General features: G+C 40.0%; 2 protein-coding genes across 2 annotated transcripts in view; both read right to left on the bottom strand.

Annotated features, from left to right (window-relative positions):
* Positions 1 to 6,037, bottom strand: part of LOC121297139 (TBC1 domain family member 10A-like) — a 32,347-nt gene extending 26,310 nt beyond the window's left edge. The window contains exon 1 of the mRNA XM_041223215.1: positions 4,725 to 6,037. Within this exon, the coding sequence (XP_041079149.1) occupies positions 4,725 to 4,909 (185 nt within the window). The 5' untranslated portion in view covers positions 4,910 to 6,037. The remainder of the gene's footprint in view (positions 1 to 4,724) is intronic.
* A 2,066-nt stretch (positions 6,038 to 8,103) lies between these two features.
* sf3a1 (splicing factor 3a, subunit 1) lies at positions 8,104 to 19,833 on the bottom strand. Its single transcript, XM_041223414.1, has 15 exons — positions 19,353 to 19,833; positions 18,374 to 18,483; positions 17,938 to 18,151; positions 17,018 to 17,275; positions 14,345 to 14,419; positions 13,887 to 14,037; positions 13,529 to 13,725; positions 13,044 to 13,161; positions 12,271 to 12,578; positions 11,545 to 11,784; positions 10,791 to 10,986; positions 10,197 to 10,360; positions 9,839 to 9,940; positions 9,509 to 9,580; positions 8,104 to 8,883 (listed from the first exon to the last, which is right to left on the bottom strand). The coding sequence occupies exons 1-15, from the start codon at positions 19,398 to 19,400 to the stop codon at positions 8,782 to 8,784; spliced, it is 2,355 nt and encodes a 784-aa protein (XP_041079348.1). The 5' UTR covers positions 19,401 to 19,833; the 3' UTR covers positions 8,104 to 8,781.
* Between the last annotated feature and the right edge of the window lie 42 nt (positions 19,834 to 19,875).

Raw genomic sequence — 19,875 nt, 5'->3', positions numbered from 1 at the left:
CCCTAAAACCCATAAAACACAGTTGAAAATTAATTAAATGGAGACAGACTTAGGACAGATGGTAGAAATAACTTTGTTACAGAGCGGTGAGGGGATAGAATGGGAATACTAGCTCACTGATGCTGCATCACTGGGACCCTTTAAGACCCAACTTAAGTTTTAATATCAAATCAGCTGCTACCAACACAAGTATACTGTAGATGGGCTGAATGGTCTCCTCTCATTTGTAAACTATGTTCTTATGATGCAAATGTGCACTATCCCTAAAAGATCAAACATTAAACCTATTAAATGTATAATCTGAGAAGTAATACCTGTTGATAATTACAGAAACATCTTCTTTAAAAAGGGAGTGGTTTTCCCCAGTGCAATTGTCGTCAGTTGCCTGTCTACAATGTGCTATTAGAACAGAACTGGGTTTGCAGAGGCAGCGCTGCAAACTCAGCAAGGCTCTGTAACAGAGTCTCTCTCAGGGGATTCAAATAGCTGCAAACATTACAGTAAATAATGAACTCTGTACTGCAGCACAAACAAAACCATTCAGCCTCCTCTTTGTGGCTTGTATTGTAAGCCCTGTAAGCTTGCAGCACACTGGTGCTTAAATCTAAAAATAATATGGAAAAAACTGAGGACTATACACCATTTATAATCTCCTAATATGTGTAAGACAGGGGGGGATGTAATACCAGTACTAAAAGGGAAATCATAAAAAATAAGGGAAATCAACTGTGATTTTGTGCTCAATTATTCATCCATTGCCATTCAGAAGGACTGCAGTACAACGAGTGGTTTCAGTCACTATGTTCACTTTCAATAATGACTGAAAACAGTTGGGTGTAGTTTCTATGGCAGATGCAGATTATCTCATTTATAAAACAGTATTTGACTGCCAAACTACAGTATGTGTATCATCTGCTGTTCCAAATGAAATGGAGACTGGAAAATCAATTTTCACCACATTTGATTCAACTAACTTCACCTCGAGATCTAACACCAATTACTTTCTCTCTATTTCCATCTCTGTTTTCTTTCCTAAGTTTTGCACCACCCCAAGCATAAAACCAAAAATTCTCTGACAGCACTGAAAATCCCTGTTTTATCGAAGCAAACCGATTCCTAGGATCACTGGTTATGATTAACTGAACAGTGCAGAACAACCTCTTTACACTAACAAGGATTAAGAATGCTGAACTGTTTACACACCTGATAGGTAAGCTATAGGTAAAGAGAAACTCAATGTATGTGTAAACAGCTCCAGGCTCTCTGCCTGCTTTCTCCCCAGCCCTGCAGTGCATATCCGAGGTATAAGAGCAGCCTTTTCACTCCCTCAGGATTAAATTAGTTATGGAAACAAAGCCTGCCAAGGGACTCTAGAAAACAGGAACTTCCCAATGTTTGGCAGTACAATCTACATTCTGTACTTTATATTGTAACAGAGGATGGATAGGACAATACAGGATAACAAACCTTTAATGTTTGAAACTATGCAGTTGCGTTTTTTGGGTCCTCATAAATAATAATGAATAAATAAAAATCAGTTCCCTTATGCACCGATTCTGTCTGTCCATCACTCTGCCAGTCACACTAGATGGTGAATACAATAACTGCCTTGATTTTACACCAATCTTCAAACATACACTCCTACAACGGTTTCAGATTGCAATTGGTTACAGTTTGTTACACTGTTGAATTTGTACATATCTTAACCTTTCTGGTACTGTGCAATTATGAGGACTCTGTGTGCATGCACAGTTTTTTAACTTCACTCAATAGATGTTTAGTTTTATTTTGTGGTGAAAATATTAGTACTGTATTACAAACCAGAAACATTTGGAAAGGTCCCCATTCCTTGCTTTGTGAGCTACAGTAGATCTAATGCAGTGTATAACCTCCTATTGCTGCAAGTAGTAGTAGTAGCAGCAGAATTCTGTCTCATGGTGGCAAACAGTTTAACGGTGACAGAAAGCTTGTAGAGCTAAAACTGCAATGAGGGAATATAAAACAAACTGGACAACAATGCTTCATGTTAAACAATGCTGCACTGAAGGCTAAAGGAAGTGTGAAATCAAGTGTGATTGTGGGACACCGTGTTTAAAAAACAAACATAGCTTTCATGAACCACAAAGGGGAAACAAGCTTGTTGCAGGAGATTCATTCATGTGGAACAAACACTGCAAAGCCAAGAATACAAAAAAAGTGAAAGAAAATGTGCTTGTTTTTATTATGCACAAATTTATATATTATATATATTTTTTTTTTAAAGGCATCTTGTCTTTTTAAATGTAACTGAAACAGCACCTAAAGATTTTCATCTCTTTTCCAATGCTTGTCAAACGCAAATGTTTAACGAGGCAAAACAGATGCTGTGAATCTAACAAATGCAACTCATCAGGATGTTCTTCACAGTTCTATGCTCTTGTACAGCACATATCTGAGCCCCAAGTCATAAAGTAAATTCTCTTTAGTTCATTGCATTTGTACCTTTGCAGCTTTTCCTTGAATCAGAGATTCTCTCATTATTTTTTTTTCTGGGGGAACATTTTCCAAATCAGTTTTCACTACAGAGCAACTTGGTTATGAAATGAGAACGCCATCTTCTGTAATATTGTTGTTTATGTTCTCTATCATTTTCTGGTTTCAGTCATCACATCCTGGAACCTTTAAGAAGCTTAACGCACCTCTGTTACCTCGATATAGCCCTCGGATTCATGTCAAATGACATTGTGTTTTCCAACCCTTTAAAAGGGTTACAGCTGATGAAAGTTTGGAGTGGAATGATGAGGAAAATTGTGGGTTTGTGGTTTTGTTCCATCTGCATTTTCGAAATGTATTTGTTACCTTAAGATTTGCTATGTACTGAACCTCACGTTCAGGTTCTAAGTTTAAACGTGGGCTTTTCATGTCTGGTACCAGTTTTTTTTTTCCCCCCAAAGGCATGTTTGCTATAACATTGACTTTCTTTCACATCATTGAATTAAACTGCACAAGAGGTACACAATCATTTAATTAGCACTAACCTCTAACTAGACTAAAGTGAATATCTGATGGCTAGAACTGTATGTGCGTTGAATATTTTTAGGCATGTCTAAAAATAACTGTGATACAAACGGAAGCAGAAGAAAATGTTTAAAAACAGGAATACAACACAAGCACAAAGAGACAAGGCTGTCTTTTCAACTGATCTAAACAGTGAGGGATCTACAAAACCAACGCAGTTTAAATATTACATCAGGGCCAAATTTTATTTTACTTTAAAATTTAAATTCCACTGAAGACTCACTCACATGGTTTGAGATCTGGGTTTTCCCTTCTTGACTTGGTGATATTTCTGGTAATATTTAATAACTCTTTAGATCTATTGAATAGACCCCAATGCCTTGGTTAAAAAGGGTTTTCCTTGCCAAAGGCAATAAAAATTGCTTGGCAACAAACTTTTACAATCTGGAGCTGGAACAGTGCCCAAGCACATAATAAAAAATATAAACATACAGCCTATATCACATTCCAACAGCATTGTGTCATAACCTCATTTTTACAGCGTTCACATTCTGAAATACTGACCAGCACAGACAGAGTGCACAGTAGGACTCAGAAGGCATTGCTTGGGTGAAATGACCAAGGAGTTAAAGGAGTAAAAGACTTCCTGGAAGGCAAGGCAAGCAAACTTATGAACACATGATGTGGTCATAACTTTGATGTCCGATAAGTTACTGAATTAGCCCTCATTATAACCCATTTCCATACTGCATAATTAGCATCAGGATTCTCTTTTAATGTTGACTGTTCATGCCAATAAGTTTTCTTAACTTTGAAACAATCCTGAAGGTACAGCACTATTAAACACTCTCCATGTTGGTGCAATGTTGTCTTTGGGTTTCTTTCAAATCGGATGTAACATGCATCCCTTTGTAATGCACAAAGTGTATGAGGAGATACAATCCGAAAAAGAATTCAGGTTTTTGCATCTGCTAGCAAGACAACTGTTCTCAAAGAACACTTGCTTCACCTGCAGTATTGCAATTAGCAATTTGGACTTTCTTTAATTTAAAAAGTTCGATTTCAAGAGAATCCAGCATCAGACTGTGCAGTGCTGTGGAGGGAAGCCTTTGTGAGGTTTCTTTATTGAAACCAGCTGTGTACTGTTATTGCAGGATCTGGAAAGCCCATGGCAGAAGTAATTAAATTTTGCTGTCATTTGTGTTTGTTCTTAATTCTGCTGAAGCATATAACATGTTTGCAGTATGTTCTTGTTCAGGTTGAATGTGGACAAGTAGTACAATGTATCCTTCAGTTTCCATGGTGGTCAATCCTAATTGTCTGCTTACTGTTACTTTGACCACATCACAGCTGAACAACTTGAGAAAGGTGTGAAGTTGTAAGTGCATATTAATTTTGGTCTCTGTTTATTTTCGTACACAGACACATGACTTGAGTAGCACTCCTAAAAGAAAACTAAACACTGCTTAAGGCTGTGTGTTGCAAAATAAATGTTCGTTATTGTACACCACATGCACTTTGTGCCAGAAACACATTATGCCATAGACTTTGGTAATACTTAACATTCCTAACATAGCTGTAACCTGCTCGTCACTACAGAATTCCAGAAAAACTTTACTTTTTCCTATCACTAAGGAGTATACTGCTTTTAAACCAGTTGATATATATATATATTTTAATACAAAATCAAGTCAATTCCTCTTTTAAAAAAGGGTTTAGACACTCACGATTCCTCCGTGTGCTGCTGCGCCCCTCCGATGAACCCGTATTTATCAGTATGTTTCTCTGTGGTGAAACCGTTGATCTCCGAATCGGATCCGATGGAGCTGTTATCTCTTTCCGAAAGGTTTTCACTGGTCCCTCTCAAATTCTGTGAGTCGGCCTGCAGTCCGTTCTCCTGATTTCGGGCCATTATATTACCAAATCAACCAGTTCACTCACCCCCACGCAATGTATTATAAAAGAAAACTGACAGTGTTTATATAGTCTGTATGTACAGAAAGATTAAAAAAAAAAAAAAAAAAAAAAAAAAAAAAACACTTCAGCTGTTTAAGTTTTCAAATCTCCCCAGCACAGTTTACACATTTTCATTTCGGTTTTTTACCTTCAATCACTTTGTTGTGTTTCGCTTATGTAAAGCAGAGAGTACGGTTTGGTAGAAAATACAACGTCAATATTTTTATAACGCCTTAATTGTCTCACTTCAGACCTTGTTCCATTGGCTTACTTTCTGGAATCCCAAACACTAAACAACCAAGCCTATAAATTAAATATGACTAACTGAACTGATGTCATGTCTAATAGATACTTAATTGACAATAAATACCATAATACCGCGACTTATGTTGTTCTGTGTGCGAACACCTCGCGCTACTCCAGCTCCAGTAGGTGGCTGGATGAATTAATTAACTAATTAATGTCAAGTTAAAGTTCTCTCAGCTGTTTCAAGTGTCGCCAATTCCAATGAAAGTATGCATTTAGTGTTGGCAATAACAACAGTACACAGCTGCTCTGAAATGTCTCATTATTGTATGCCTCAGCACTGTACTTGGAAGTTTGTGTATATCCACCAGAAGCTTGGTTATCAATTGCGTTTCCAGGCCGCTTGCTGTTTCTCGGATGGAAATTCTGCAGTAACTCAGCTTCACACAATCAATTCGCGTACGACGTCCACATTGGTTATAAATATAACTAGTCCGGTATCAAACTACCCGTAGCAGCTCTGTGTATTTACGATATGTAGTTTTTCCTGTTTCTGCAGACAGGTCGTGTAGCTTCTCCAGATTCTTTATCGCCAGTTTAAATTCCGGAACACGACTGTGGTATCCATGGCATTTTCACTATCGTCCATTTTCCACCCGAACAGCCATATTGCTTTATTTATTTTCAAAACGTATTAATGTTTCCCGTATTTCAAATGTATTTTCTTTCGACGCTTTTCCACAATGCTGGCTACAGACTGTGTTTCTTGCGTTAGCAAATTGCTGACTGTGCACATGCGCATTGAGGCCATCCCTGTCCGGACCCATGAGAGATCCGCCCCAAGTAGAGTTGAATTGCAATCAAAATGAGTTTTAAAAAAAGAGGAGACACAGCGAGTGGCTCTATTTTGTACCAAAGCGAAAACTGCTCTAAAACAGTTTGCCGTATTTTAACGCGTCGCTGCTTTAAAAATAGATAGAAGAACACCACCAGACCTTATTATTGAACTCGGAATTGTTAAACGTTGATGCAATAATGCCTGGCAAATAAGACTTTTTCGCAATGGGTATAGCGCCGACCGCTTTGCTGAAATACAACACAAATAACTTTTAAAATCAAATCAATAGTATGTGTTGTTTTGTGAATTCTCTGTTGTGCCAAAAAAAAGTCGTTATTATACTGTTGATTAGAACATTACCGGCTACAAATTCCATCAACCTCTGATGACCAGCTTCGCTTTGGGAATTGAAACGAGCAATTGCTTATTGGTCTCCCAGCTGCTTATAAAATCCACACATGTCAGCAGTCCAGCGTCCCGATATTTACACATAGGAAAAAATAATTTATTCTGCACAGTAGTTCTTGAAAACCACACGTCTGCTGATCACTGACTTACTGGTATATTAAATTTCGGGCCGTTGAAAGAAACAGCTTACTTAAGAAATCTATCGAAAAGGAACCGATTTTTCTTTATTGGACCACTTTATCCAGTTCCTCAACCAGCACGATCAGCTGAAACCGGCAAACCACAAGTGATTGTTGTCGTTGCTGGAATTTCCACCACAGAATGTACTGGGCTCATATGCTGACAAACAAAATATATAGTGGGTTCTCTCTTCAAACCTTGGCTGAAATATATGTACTTTGTTTTATTCCCACACATAACCAATGTTAAAACCTTTTTGCACATACTTTTGTGTGAATGGGCAGTCCCTCATATTTCTTAAGAAACTGCATCCCAGCAGATGTGTAGTGCATGCAATAACAATAAAAAAGATTTAGCTATCTTAATGTAAATTCAGTTCAATTTACAGTTACAGATGGTTTCACAGACACTGGTTAGCACTAAATTTGGTCTACATTACCTAAGGTAACATTAGGTAGTCCACGATTATAAACAATAATCTGATTGATGCATCATCAAGCCAAAACTTGCAAAACACAACTGCAAGTTGGAACAATTACATTAAAGATGTTTACAACTGGAGAATTGGGGAGGAGCTTTTCTTTTTTTTTTTTTCAATCATATGCATTAGCATGGCAACGAAACCAAACACAATAACATAAACTGTGGGAAAAGTAGTAAAAATTAGAGCAACAGATTAGTTCAATGCCGTTTTGGAAATATTATAATTATGTCAATGTGAATAATAATGAAAAGGCTGTATTAGATTTCATGCTTGATGTTTGTGCATGGGCCATTTGTTCATTTTACCAAACTGCTTCACAGTTTAAACTCTACTACACACAAAAAAAACCCTTACAAGTTAGAAGGGAAAAACAAAATGAAATGTGAATAATGCATATTATTTTAAGTACAGTTTTGTTTTCTTCAAAACAGGATTTGTTTAGTTACCAGTTTTGTAGAATTTTGTGGCCTGGAATCACATTGGGTATTGGGGCAGGAATTCATGACATAAAAGCAGCAGGCCTTAAAGCTACAGGGGCTGAATTATTAGGACCAATAAGCTTCACCGAATTATGTACCAGAAACCACAAAGGCTGTAGGATGTGGTATAAAGACCAGAGCTAAGAGGGGCCTGGATTAATTCATTATAAAATAGCCTTGTTCTCTTATTCAGCAGCTTGCTACTGCAAAATAATTGGCAATTAAAAAAAAAATGCATGCAGCTGTTTGAAAGTGGAGTGTTTTTCTGTTTCATCTGTATGCTGTTGCCTGACAACCAGAACACCTGTCATCTCCCTAGAATTCAGAAGTTTACATAAATGAATTAATTCAATTATTTAGCATTTTGTATTATGAAAGGTAAACTGTGCTCCTTCTTAAGAAGAATCAGCAGCTGTTCTGTTGTTTCAAGTTGTATCGTGGAACACCAAATCAGAGTTACTGCAAGAGGCTGAAGGAAATACAACTTTTATTTAAATGTTTCTGGACAAAAAAAAAAAAAAAAAAAAAAGAGACTGCAAAAGAAATTTATTTCAGGGACAGTGTAAATGGGATACATTTTTGAAAGAAACTAAATCTCCTAATCTTAACTAAAATGTTCAAAGCCACCAAAAGGCTTACACAGGTACCAGTCAGAATAATAAGAATGCAAGTATTCAGTCCTGATCAGTGCTTTCCATGTGTTCCATCACCACCCCAGCAAAAAAGTTATCTTATCTGTCTTGTCAGGACTGGTAATGATTGGTTAAAACTTGTCCGGCCCTAAACTCTATGCAGCTATTACAAATCAATATTTCAATAGAGTCTATTCACAACAGAGGAAGGGTGTTGCCGCACTATGTAAATGTAAAGCACATAAAACAGTGCATCTTTTGGAGCAACAAACCACTGGCTGTTTACAGATTTTGGCTGTAAACCGAATTAAATACAGCAACCACGCAACTCAAATAAGCTATTATGCATGTTTTGCATTTTCTTCATTACAAACAGATAATAAAATGATCCATACTATATAAAAAGAGGCATAAGGTCCATTGACTTTCTTCCATGGCAACTGAAAGGGACAGCTTTGATGTTGCTTTCAGTCCAAGTTGTTGTATTGCGTTGCTCAGCCTAGCTTCATACTGCAGTTCTGTGTGAATGGACCTCCAAAGCAGTTGCCCCTGAGGCAGGGCTCACTTTTTCCTACCACCTCTCTCCTTCAGGGCCAGGTGGATCATTGAGCTGTTGACCATGTTGTAGTAAGCCAGCGAGTTGGAGTCTTTGATGAAGATACCCTGAAAAAGGAAGAAAAAAAAAGGTGCCATCAGCTCTCCTCTTCATTACATAACTGCATGGGACCATTGACATTGACTAGAGATGCACCCCTGGTGGTTCAATTGCTTTGTTTACACTCAAATTCTATCAGCTGTCAAAAATATACCAGAATAAACTCTACCAAATGCCAGATTTTCAAGTTAACATTTGTTTCCTGAAACCATTTTATTTGTTAATGTATTTATATTAACATCCGTCGACAGGCTGAACTCTATATAGTGGCACTGAAGACACCTAGTGGCAGAAAGTCACTACTGAACCATCTGGCTTAATATGCAATATTTTTAGAACAGGTGTCCCACATATGCTACGATATAAAAATACTGCACAAGTAAGCATTTATGAACCAGTACCATGACTTACCTCTTCTAAATTGCATATAATGGTTTTTCATTTCAACAATTTCAATTTGTGCAAAACTGTAAAGTGTGATATACCAGTACACACAAGCCTCTCACTATTTCACCAGCAGTGGGGTAATAAACGTGTTGCTGCTAAAAAGCAATATCCAAAAGATTTCTTCAGTTTTACTTGTACGGTTCAAGTCATTGATGATGTATCAAGTATCCCTAATCTAATGCTTACCTCATACTGCAACTTCTGTTTACCAGCTGGCATGCCGGTGGCTTCATGGATTTTAACCTTTATCACGGATACCTGGGAACATAAAGATGATACATTTAGCGTTTGTCTGCACGTTTGTGTATTCAGCCCCGATTTGACCTATCAGAACCACAAGTCCATATTTAATGTTGAGCCTTAACTCAAAAACAATCTGGTCTTGAGAGTTCCAGGGAGTTAAGAATTATCCACCTCTACCTCATTAGCAGAGCTAATCCTTGCTGCATTAAGTTTAAAGGCCATCTTTTAATAACTGATAATCTCTTTGGAAGAGCGGTGGTGTTTGTGCTTTACCTGGTCTGTGAGCGGGAGTGTGAAAGTGAGGAGCTGCCCATTTAGCTTCCATTCTGTTTTGTCCTGCATGTTGGGAACCTGCACCTTCACTGTTACTGGTGCCTGAAAGAGATACAAAGTCATATAGAACCAGATTTAAAAAAAAAAAAAAAAAAAAAACCTTAAAAATGAAAAGTTCAACTAGAATGTACAGTATACATTATGCTGACAACTTCAAAGATACTTTTAGTAGATGGCTAAACATTAAGTATTAAACTTAATAAACAAGAGTGTCAGGTTTATGATTAAACTTGACACTCCTAATTAAATGCCTAATGGAATCTTTTTGTTCCTAGTGGATTAGTGTGTAAGTGGGCACCTTGTTTCTGCGCAGGAACTCCTCCTCTGGGATGAGGTTGTCCTCTGACTTCATCTTCTTGCTGGCAGGCTCGTCCTCGTGTGGAGGAGGAGGGGGGCGTGCGGGGGGCATGGGTGCTGGGGCCGAGCTGGGGGGCTGAGGCACAGGAGGCGCTGGCACGAATGCTGGGGAGCAGTATGAGAGAGGTCAGGCAGAGCGACATACAGAAACCTAGTCTTGTCTAACATACACTTCAGAACAATGCACATTCAAACAAAATACAAGTGTTGTCAAGTACAGGTCAACACTAACATCGTTATCAAAGAACTTGTATTAGCGCCTCAAACTCATCTGATATACAGATTTAAGTTATTCTTTCATTTATACTATAAAATGTTTGTTATAAATGTATTTATAACAGTGAAAACAATGCAGCTACTATGAAAACACACACACATATTCATAATGATCAGAGAATACATATGTTGGTAAGTTCAAGTTTTGCCAACCTTGGTGTGTAATCTCTGTAACTAAAGTGAAAGAAACTAGTCTTGTGCAGGTCTTTACATGTCACAAGAGATCTGTGTATTGTACCCACTAGAAATAAGCCCTTACCTGCTGGAACCACCATAGGGGGTGGCCGAGGTGCCATGAGGTGTCCCGAGGGAGACATGGGCACCACGTTGATGCGAGGCGCATGGATCATAGGTGGCATGGAAGCCAGCACCTGACCTGGGCCCAAACGCACCATCGAGGGACGTTGCATCACTGGCAAAGTTGAGACCAGCGTGGTTCGAACTGGGGGAGGAATCTAAAACAGAGTGAAAAAGAATAAGTCTTAATTTCAGAGGGAAACAAGTGGCAAGTAGAGGGAGGTCATTTTGGCTAGATACAACAGACTGTGGCTGGTCAAGGCAGAGTTTTAAGACAGTATATGCTGCTGTAAAAATGAGGTCTCTTTTTACATAAATGATGACAAATCTAAACACTGATGACCATCAAAGCAGGGACTTTTCTGGCATTTCACATACTTTTAAAGATTACACTAAAACTACTTTACAATTAAGCATTCAAAAATGTAAAACCAAATTCCATTAAAATACAAATGTAACAAATTGCACCAAAGTAGCAATTGAGAGCAGAGCAGACTGTAAAGTTATTTTAATCTAAATCATAGTCACAGCTATGATTTAGATTAAAATAATGTCACAGGATTTTTTTTAACCAGGAAAGGAAACTCAAATAAACAAACAATTCATCAGGTCAGAACACATTTCCAAGTGGTATTAAGGACACACAACTGGGTGCAGGGCAAATGCACGTGTCCATCCTTGTGTTCAATGCTTGGGTGGAAGTTAGTGTTACTTACCAGTGGAGGGCGTGGCACTGAGGTGGGTGGTGCAGAGCTGGGCAAGCTGGGTGAAGAGGAGGACATGGGTGGCTGAGGCTTGTCGGTGGGTTTGCTGGGTCCAATCTTCTCCTTGCTGTCGTCCTCAGGGACCAGCCCCTTGGCCTTGTGGATGGCCTCGATCTGCTCCTGCAGTGTGATGTTGGCCTGTGCCGCCTGCTGGGTGCGCGCCATGCTGCCAGAGTGACCGTCCCATGTGACCTGCCAAGGGAAAGAGAAGCAATCAGCAACACACCAAGAATACAGTCTACCCAGCACAGTCAAATCACACCACAGCCTCCCAAGACCCTTCACCGCAGTGCTGTCACACTAATCTCAAACAGCCTGGCAAATAAAGGCAGGTTTGAATTAAAGTAGGCCACTGCTCTACTGGTGAAACCTATAGTAACACAAGGACTCAAAGACAATGCAGAGGAGAGATATTTTCAGTATTCACCATTATTGAGGGATAACAAATCAAGGTTTTAAAATGGTTGGATCCTAATAACTTATTTTGATAATGATGTAAGAAAAAAGTATAAGCTAGCTGGCACCAACATATCAGATAATAGATCTGACTTGATAATACCCTTGAATCTATCTACCAAGTTTGACATGGTACAGTCATGACTTTACAGATACTCATTGGTAAAATTATCAAATAAAATGTAATGCTCTCATTGCTGACTCAAGGAGAATAGCCCTCACCTTCTCCTCCGGTTTCTGGATCTCCTCTTCCCCGATCTTCTTGCCGATAGCCGTCTCCTCCACACCGAAGATATCGGTACGGCGCTCGGCAAGCTGCTTCAGGCTGCTCTCGATGTCCAGGCCAGGGGCGTACACCTCGTCCTCGATTTGCCTCTCCCGGATGCTGCGGTCTCGTTGCTCCAGCCAGCGCGGGTCCAGCAGCCCGATGCGCATGTGCTCCTGCATCTTGCTGGCTGGGATCTTCTCTCCAGTGATGGGGGAGATGAGGTACTCGTCCGAGACCGGCGCTGGGGGCTGGGGCTTGGAGGCTGCAACACAGAACAGCTGCTTTTAGAGGGGTCCTCACCATCTCTCAAACTTAACCTTTTATAACCGTATGTGAAGTTAAAGTCTAGGTCTGTGTGTACAATGTTGCCCCACCCCTGTGTATTTCTGTGTTGTATGTTACGTGTTGTGTGTTAATGTTGGTGTATAGTCATTGGTACATGGGCTATAAATGGGTCTGTGAAACAACTTGTGTTCCAGATCCTCAGGTAGAGGCAAAACAATCCAATAGTTATGGCTAAGGTTTGACAAATAGAGCTTAGCTTTCCCTACTAGGGACGGGATTAAATTGTAATCCTAATAGCAGACTTAAAGTAGGAACAGATAAATACTGTGATTAAAACCATTACAAATCTGCCATGTTATAACTGCTAAAATTGCAAAAAAAAATCATCAGGGAGAACGCCACCAGAAATATATAATCCCATCCTGTTTCCAGGGTCAATTACCTTTGGGGTCGTAGTCCTTGCGGATGATGACCTGGTCTGGGGTGGGGGGCAGTGGTGGGGGCATGGGGTTATCCGGGGGCGGCGGGGCCTTCATACTGTCCTCTTCATCATCAGAACCCTGCAGGGGAACAGGAAACACAGGGTTCGGGCATTACAAAACAGGTGAGGCTTGCTAGGATTTATTGGAAGGCACACTGAGAAAGTCATATATTTAATCTGAAGGGCTGGTTTCAAATCTGAACCTGACAGAAATATATAAAAATGAATTGATGCGGTCAGTGACTTCAGATTTGCACATTTTCTGCAAGCCATTGTTCACCTGCTAAGAACCTACCCCAGAAACTCTGCCAAGAAAGTGGAGGAAACTAAAATCCTGGTCAGTTCTGTTAACTAGCGGCTCTTCGGAGCACACAAGCCCAGGCCAGAACAGTTGTGCTGCAGCAGCAAGGTTTCCCAAGCCAGCACGCTACTCCACCCCACTGTACCTCGTCCATGTCTTGAAGCCGAGTGTCCTGGTCCAGGTGTGTCGGTGGAGGCTCACGCCTCTCCTCAGGCTCATCGTCCTCATCGTCAGACTCCACCTCCATCTCCACCTCCTCACTCTCCCCGAACTTCTCATAGCGCTCCTGGATCAGGATGCGGGCGCCCAGCTCCTCTGGGGTGGTGGGAGGAGGGAAGTGACCTGCAGCAAAAACAAAACAACAGTTTTAAAACAAGGTTGTTGAGACCAACTTGGCTCCCCATTTTAACTAAATCCGAGATGCCGTGTGGAGTTTGTTGGCAGGAAGACATTTTTTGTACATTAATCAAGTTCAGTATAAAACTTCTCTCCAGGCCCCTTACCTTGCTCATTGGGCTGGAAGTCCACAGTTTCCACAACAACAAAGTCATGCCAGTCAATCTGGGCGTAGGACACCCGCTCCTTCTCCCTCTCCTCCTCCTCTTTCTTTCTCTCGCGCTCCTGAAACTTTGCCCACTCCACTCGATACCTCACCTGCAAGAGGGAATTAGAATGAGGTTTCAGAATGCATGCAGCACACCACTACTCCCATGCCTCATGATTTGGAAACAAAATAAGGATGGGAGTTAGGTGGCACAGAAGGCAGATTCAATAGCTCATTCCCTTGTCTCACACCTGGACTGGGATCACAAATGTAGTCCACATCACAAAACTATCAAACAATTTGGCACAACTAGCAGGCTCTGCATGAGAGGCCCAAGATTAAATGGCAGACAGGGGTGTGCAGTACCCCTTTCAAGAGAATACAATCCAAAAAATAAATAATAATCTGCTGCCTCACCTGATCAAGCACCTCTCGTGGATTCTCTGCCTCCCTCTTCATTTTCTGCAGCAATCCTTTGGGTGGGATAAGGACCTGAAACAAGGAGGGAAGTGTAACTAAGCATATATAGAAGATCTTTGGTTACTTTGTACAGACAGACTAATAAACTAGCTCAGTTTATTTACAGCTTAGTATACGCCTACTCAGTTGAAGCGGTAGCTATAGTAATCAGCGAATCCAATCGTGATTGATTCACGCCTTAAGATTCATGACGTTACTTTTTTTTTTTTTTTTAAATCGCGCATTAGTTGCTTGCAAGATCAGTGACATGACGGATAAACCAATCAGAGCAGGGAATCTGCTTTATAGTTTACTAGAATGGCACTAGTGGTGTATCGTGAATGCAAGTATACAATAGGCTACTATATTTTACCAGAGTTAAGGCTGAGAGATATATATAAAACAAACTGATAAACAGGAGAGAACACTGTACCCTCAGTGCCTATCACAGTGTTACCAAGGTGCAGGGACACTGCAGCGCCAGCACAGTAGAAAGTTAATAAAGGTGCGTTATTTTTTTTATTTTTTATTTCCAACTGAACAATTAGCTAACGGTATTGTGAGGAAGCCCCCTCACATGGTAACGTCTTTATAAAGTGTGCAATGCATTTGTACTATTTTAAACGCATACCCTGACGTTATGGTTGTTTTTATTGACAGCAGAAAGCCATGCACGGATTTATATTCTGTGTCTGTTTATGCCACCAAGTTTACTTGTACAGAACTACTGTATTGTATAATAATGCATTTGTTTTCAAGACGTAACATTTAGAGTTTAGTTACTGACAATGCACAGTGGATAGTGTGAGTGCACAGGGTTAAGAAATAATACTTTTTTATATTTGTGTTTTATAGATATTTTTATGAATATTTAAAAATGTGAAAGTAGATGGTGTGAAATTGTTTAGCTAATGAAGACTGGTAAAAGGTGGGGCTAAGTTCTATAAATGGCACAGGTGACGAAAAATAAAAACACTACTACTACAAGTGCATAATAATTCCCAGTCCACTTAGGACCCAGAACATGATTGTTCACTGCATAGCAAATTAAAACATTTTAAAACTAAATGATGAGATATTGGTTGGATCAAAAACCTAGACTGTGAGTCCCCAGGACTGCTAAAGTCTGGGAAAACAATGCAAATGATGCGGTCAAACATAATTCCCTACATTTTATATAAGAAAACTATTATTAGCTTGTTACTGTTTGGTATCCATCTACATTTTTTTTTAATGGTGTGAGCGTAATAAAGTAATGTTTTTCTACTGATAAATGTGGGCTACCAAAATCTGTGGTGGGCTACCAGAGTTTACCTTTTGATAGCCCATCAGTCTACTACACATAGTAGTGATTTGTCCACCCCTGACTGCAAAACAAATTTGGACAAATTAAAAAAAATACTTGCTTGCATGAGAACAATGTTTTAATCAGCCTATCGGTGCATCTACACTGGCTTTACTGTGACCTGACCTGTACAGTTGGAGGTGGGACAAAGTCAGTATTGCACTGTTATTTTGGATTAGTTTTCTAAAATCTAGTTTCAGCATCGGAGGTAAAATACCAAAAAAAAAGTATATTTGAGCTGAGGACAGTGTCAAGCAATTCCCCAAAGATACTTTACATGCAGATTGAGGTCAACAGTTTTGCACACCTTGTAATGTCCCTTTGGATTTTTTCCGGAAAAATACAATCTTTTGGTATTTGCCTTCAGAATCACACCTTAAAACAAAAGGCTACAGAGGCTGCTAAAACAAAAAGTCAGCACAGATAAAAAGTATTCCTGTCTGTTGTAGCCAAGTTAAATCACTACAGGTATGATCCAGCACAGCCACCTCGGTTCAAACAACCTGCTGCTCAAGGGAGAGCAATATCTGAAGATAATATCCTAAGGTATAGAAAGACGACAAGTGTTGAATTGACAACAGAACTGGCAGAAGGCACAGGTGTCGTCCATCCATCAACAGTCCAAAGCACCTTTGACCATTGTTGCACAGTCCAATTCCTGTGTTCTTGCATATTTCAGGCTTCTAGCCTTTTTCCCCTTTCTTAAGAGATATTCTTACTGCAACACATCCTTTAAGTCCTGGTTTCAAGAGTGACCTTCATACTGCTAATTTGATGGACAACTACACCTGTGCCTTGTGCCAGTTCTGTTGTCAATTCAACGCTTGTCTTCTTTCTATTCCTTAAAGATATTATCTTCAAGTTTTGCTCATCCTTGTTAGACAGCTTTTTGGATCTTCCAGTCCTGGGTTTGTCAAGTATAAATTATGTACTTGTTGATTATGCTTCGGATACCACACCTTGAAAATCAAGTGATGCAAGCTAATTCACGCAACGTTTTTCCTTCTTTATCCAAGTTATGGTTGTTATAATAATAGAAAACACTAGTGGAGGCTTTGAGTAAAAATTGTTGATGCTCATAATGCATCAGAGTAGAAAAATGTAACATGTCTAAGACTTTTGCACAGCAGTGTGTGTGTGCGCGCGCATATATATTCGCTTTCCTTTCAGAAGTGTAACAGCAGGTGCTAAAGTTATGAAAAGTGCATTGTGATATAAGAAGTGAAGTGACTTTTTGCAGCTGGCAGTATATTAGTTAAATAACTATTTATCTGGTCATTTCCTACCTTGGTGTACTGCTCCACGAGCTTGGTGAAGTAGTTAAAAAGGCTGTGCTGGGGCCGCAGGAAGTCAAACTGGTAATTGCGCTGCTCTTTCTGCATTAGCTGGGTGAGGAACTGTCTGCCGTTACGAGCCACAAACTGGGCAGTGAGCTTCACCACATCCAGGTCGAAAGCGGAGATAGAGGGGGGGTCTGCGATGAACTCAAACTCAGGGGGAGGCTCCTTGGGCACCACAGTCTCGTGGATCACCTGGGCTTGAACCTGGAGAGAAGCATAGTGTCAGCCAGGCAGAGAACAGGCACAAAAACTGAATCTACCAAAATCACAAGCTAAGGAAACTAAGAAATGGCCCAGTTTATTAAAAAAAAAAAAAAAGCCATTTTCTATCATGACCTATGCAACTAATCCTGCACATGGCTTTGTACCTGGTTCAGTCCTCACTGCTGCACACTGTAAAAATTTAAGAACATATTAAAATGATCGCTATACTTATTTAAATACTTGGCAGTAATGTTGTAGACGGAGAAACACCACAGACTGACCAACTGCAGGACTGCGTGCAAAACCCATGCTGGGAATATTTCATAAAAAGGTCTTAGGTTAAATTACTGTGGATCAATGTAATCCTCCATATCTTAGTTACCAAATCATCCTAGATTGACTTAAGATTTATGGATTCAAATTTGTCATATGAAAACTAAACACACCCTTATTTCATGTATCTAGGAAGATGCAACAAGCTTTAAAACAGAAACAGACAATGTTAAGCAACTACGAAGGAACTATTAGTTCCAGCCCTAAAACTGTAAGAGAAACTTAATTAGGTTCTAGCCCAAATGTGAGACTGTTTAATAGCTCAGCAAAAGCATTAGACCTGACCCAACTTGTTTACAGGATAAGGGAGGGCACCAAACTAAACTCACCTTCTGTGGCAGCTGCTGTTGAGAAGCGTTCTGCAGTGCCTGTTGTTGCATGACCTTGGGCACGGCCGCCGAGGGCTCCAGCGCCTTCCCCTCCTTGAACTCATTCACCTTGTGCCGGTAGTAGGCATGGTACGGGTCATTGGGGTTCAGGAAGTTGAATTTGGGATTGTTAATTTCATTCTGACGGATCCTGGCTTCGAATTCTGGTCCGTTCCTGAAAAACAAAAAATAAAACAATTTTAGTTAAGGGAAATGACAGCACTAGTGTAAATTAATTTTAGGGCACATACAATCTACATTCATTCAAAGTTCAATAAGTCACTATAAAAAGGTGTTTCAGCTTATTAACCTGTGCTACTGCTCCCTACTAGGGTGCCTATGCACCTGTTAACCCCAAGGAATACTTCTGGTGATGTATTAAAGGAGTCAAACTTACCTGGCCACGAAGCTGGCAGTCTTATCCACAATATTCCGGACCTCTGGCGGGGGATAAATGATCCCAACAATGGGTTTCGACACTGGGGGCTCATCCTTTGTTTCTTCAACCTGGGATAACAATGAAATCACAAATTCATTCATGCAGTTTTCACTCACAATCACAATGAATGTTGAGACAAAGTTAAATCATTTGAATGCTAAAAAAACAAGGACTTATTTATTGAATATCCAACTGTCATTAATTTTTTTAAACTTTATACAACTCATGAAAAGCAATAGGACCTTATGAGTAGAATAACTACTGAGTAGTCATGTAATGTTAATAGTTTACACACAATATGCATTTATAAAGTGGTCCAAGATTAGCAGGAATCGGGGTCTGTGAAACCTGACTATTCACACATCCGAACCAAGTGTCCCTTTTTTCCCAATCACAACCTGTAAACTAAAGCTTTGCACTAAAAACACACACGTTGTACTTTACGTTACAAGCAGCACGCACTACATCACTGAGCTCAGAACAACACATACCTGGGTTACCTCGAAGTGAAGGTAAAATCCCTGGTCTAATGGAAATGTCTAGAAAGTTCAATTTCCAAATTTTAAAAACTGGAAAAGCATGCCTGTAGCACTGGGGTCAACCAGTGTGGATAGAATGAGGTTCTGTTATTTAACTCTGGGCGATCTTGGTGCAAGCATAGTTTTCATCATTTATATTTAACTGTACTTTACACGATAGCTATTAACTCACAAAAGGCAGAATAAACTGAACAACTAAAGCCACAATCGCTATCAATGACTGAGTAAAGGATTCCCATACAGTCGAGCACCACGACTATTGGTACCAACCTTACAAACTACTCCAGCGGGTACTCGTTCATCCATAAAGGCCGTTCTTGCTCACAGACACCCAATAACCTATGGCCCACCCTGAACCAGAGACGGTCCACGCTCGATTTTACCACCACTCCCCGTACCTTGTTGTTGCTGTCTGGCAGGACGATCTGTACAGGCCCTGGCGGCATCCTGCTGGCTGGATACGGAGCAAATCAGACACAGACACTGAGCTGCTTTCCCTCGCTCCAGCTGAAGCCCTTGCTTTTTTCCTTCAGATTCTGTTCAATTCCCTCCGTTCCACACTTTTTACGGCGCTCAGTAATAACAGAAAACACAAAATATAGAAATAGCCCCTGCTTACTAATACTTGCTATAGAAGCCACCGCGCTTCAGCTACGCTTCCATTCAATCAAAATGGCGAACAGCACTGATCATTAGCAACGTAGGAGATACGGATAACATCAGCTCTGTTCAAAACACCCTGCACAAAGTAAAGCGTTATTATTTCTATTCCTGTACACAAATACTACTTAATATATAAAATGAAGATTAATGAGAAATCGTATGTCTTTAAGTATTGTATTTAAAATGATTTCTGAGCCATTGTATCCCCCGGTTCCATAAGGTGGTACTGCCTACAGAGGCGCGTAGGTGACGTCACCT

This window comes from Polyodon spathula, chromosome 22 (genome assembly GCF_017654505.1).
Source record: "Polyodon spathula isolate WHYD16114869_AA chromosome 22, ASM1765450v1, whole genome shotgun sequence".
Classification (NCBI taxonomy): domain Eukaryota; kingdom Metazoa; phylum Chordata; class Actinopteri; order Acipenseriformes; family Polyodontidae; genus Polyodon; species Polyodon spathula.
The sequence above is the reverse complement of the archived record's forward strand: the minus strand, read 5'-3'. Positions and strand labels throughout refer to the sequence as shown.

Bases quoted from the DNA above. Each gene is read 5' to 3' on its own strand.
- sf3a1 (XM_041223414.1), bottom strand. From the start codon at position 19,400: ATGCCGCCAGGGCCTGTACAGATCGTCCTGCCAGACAGCAACAACAAG. The intron at 18,484-19,352 runs GTACGGGGAGTG...TTGTTATCCCAG, and splicing joins TGCCAGACAGCAACAACAAG to GTTGAAGAAACAAAGGATGA. The intron at 18,152-18,373 runs GTAAGTTTGACT...TTTGTTTTTCAG, and splicing joins ACTGCCAGCTTCGTGGCCAG to GAACGGACCAGAATTCGAAG.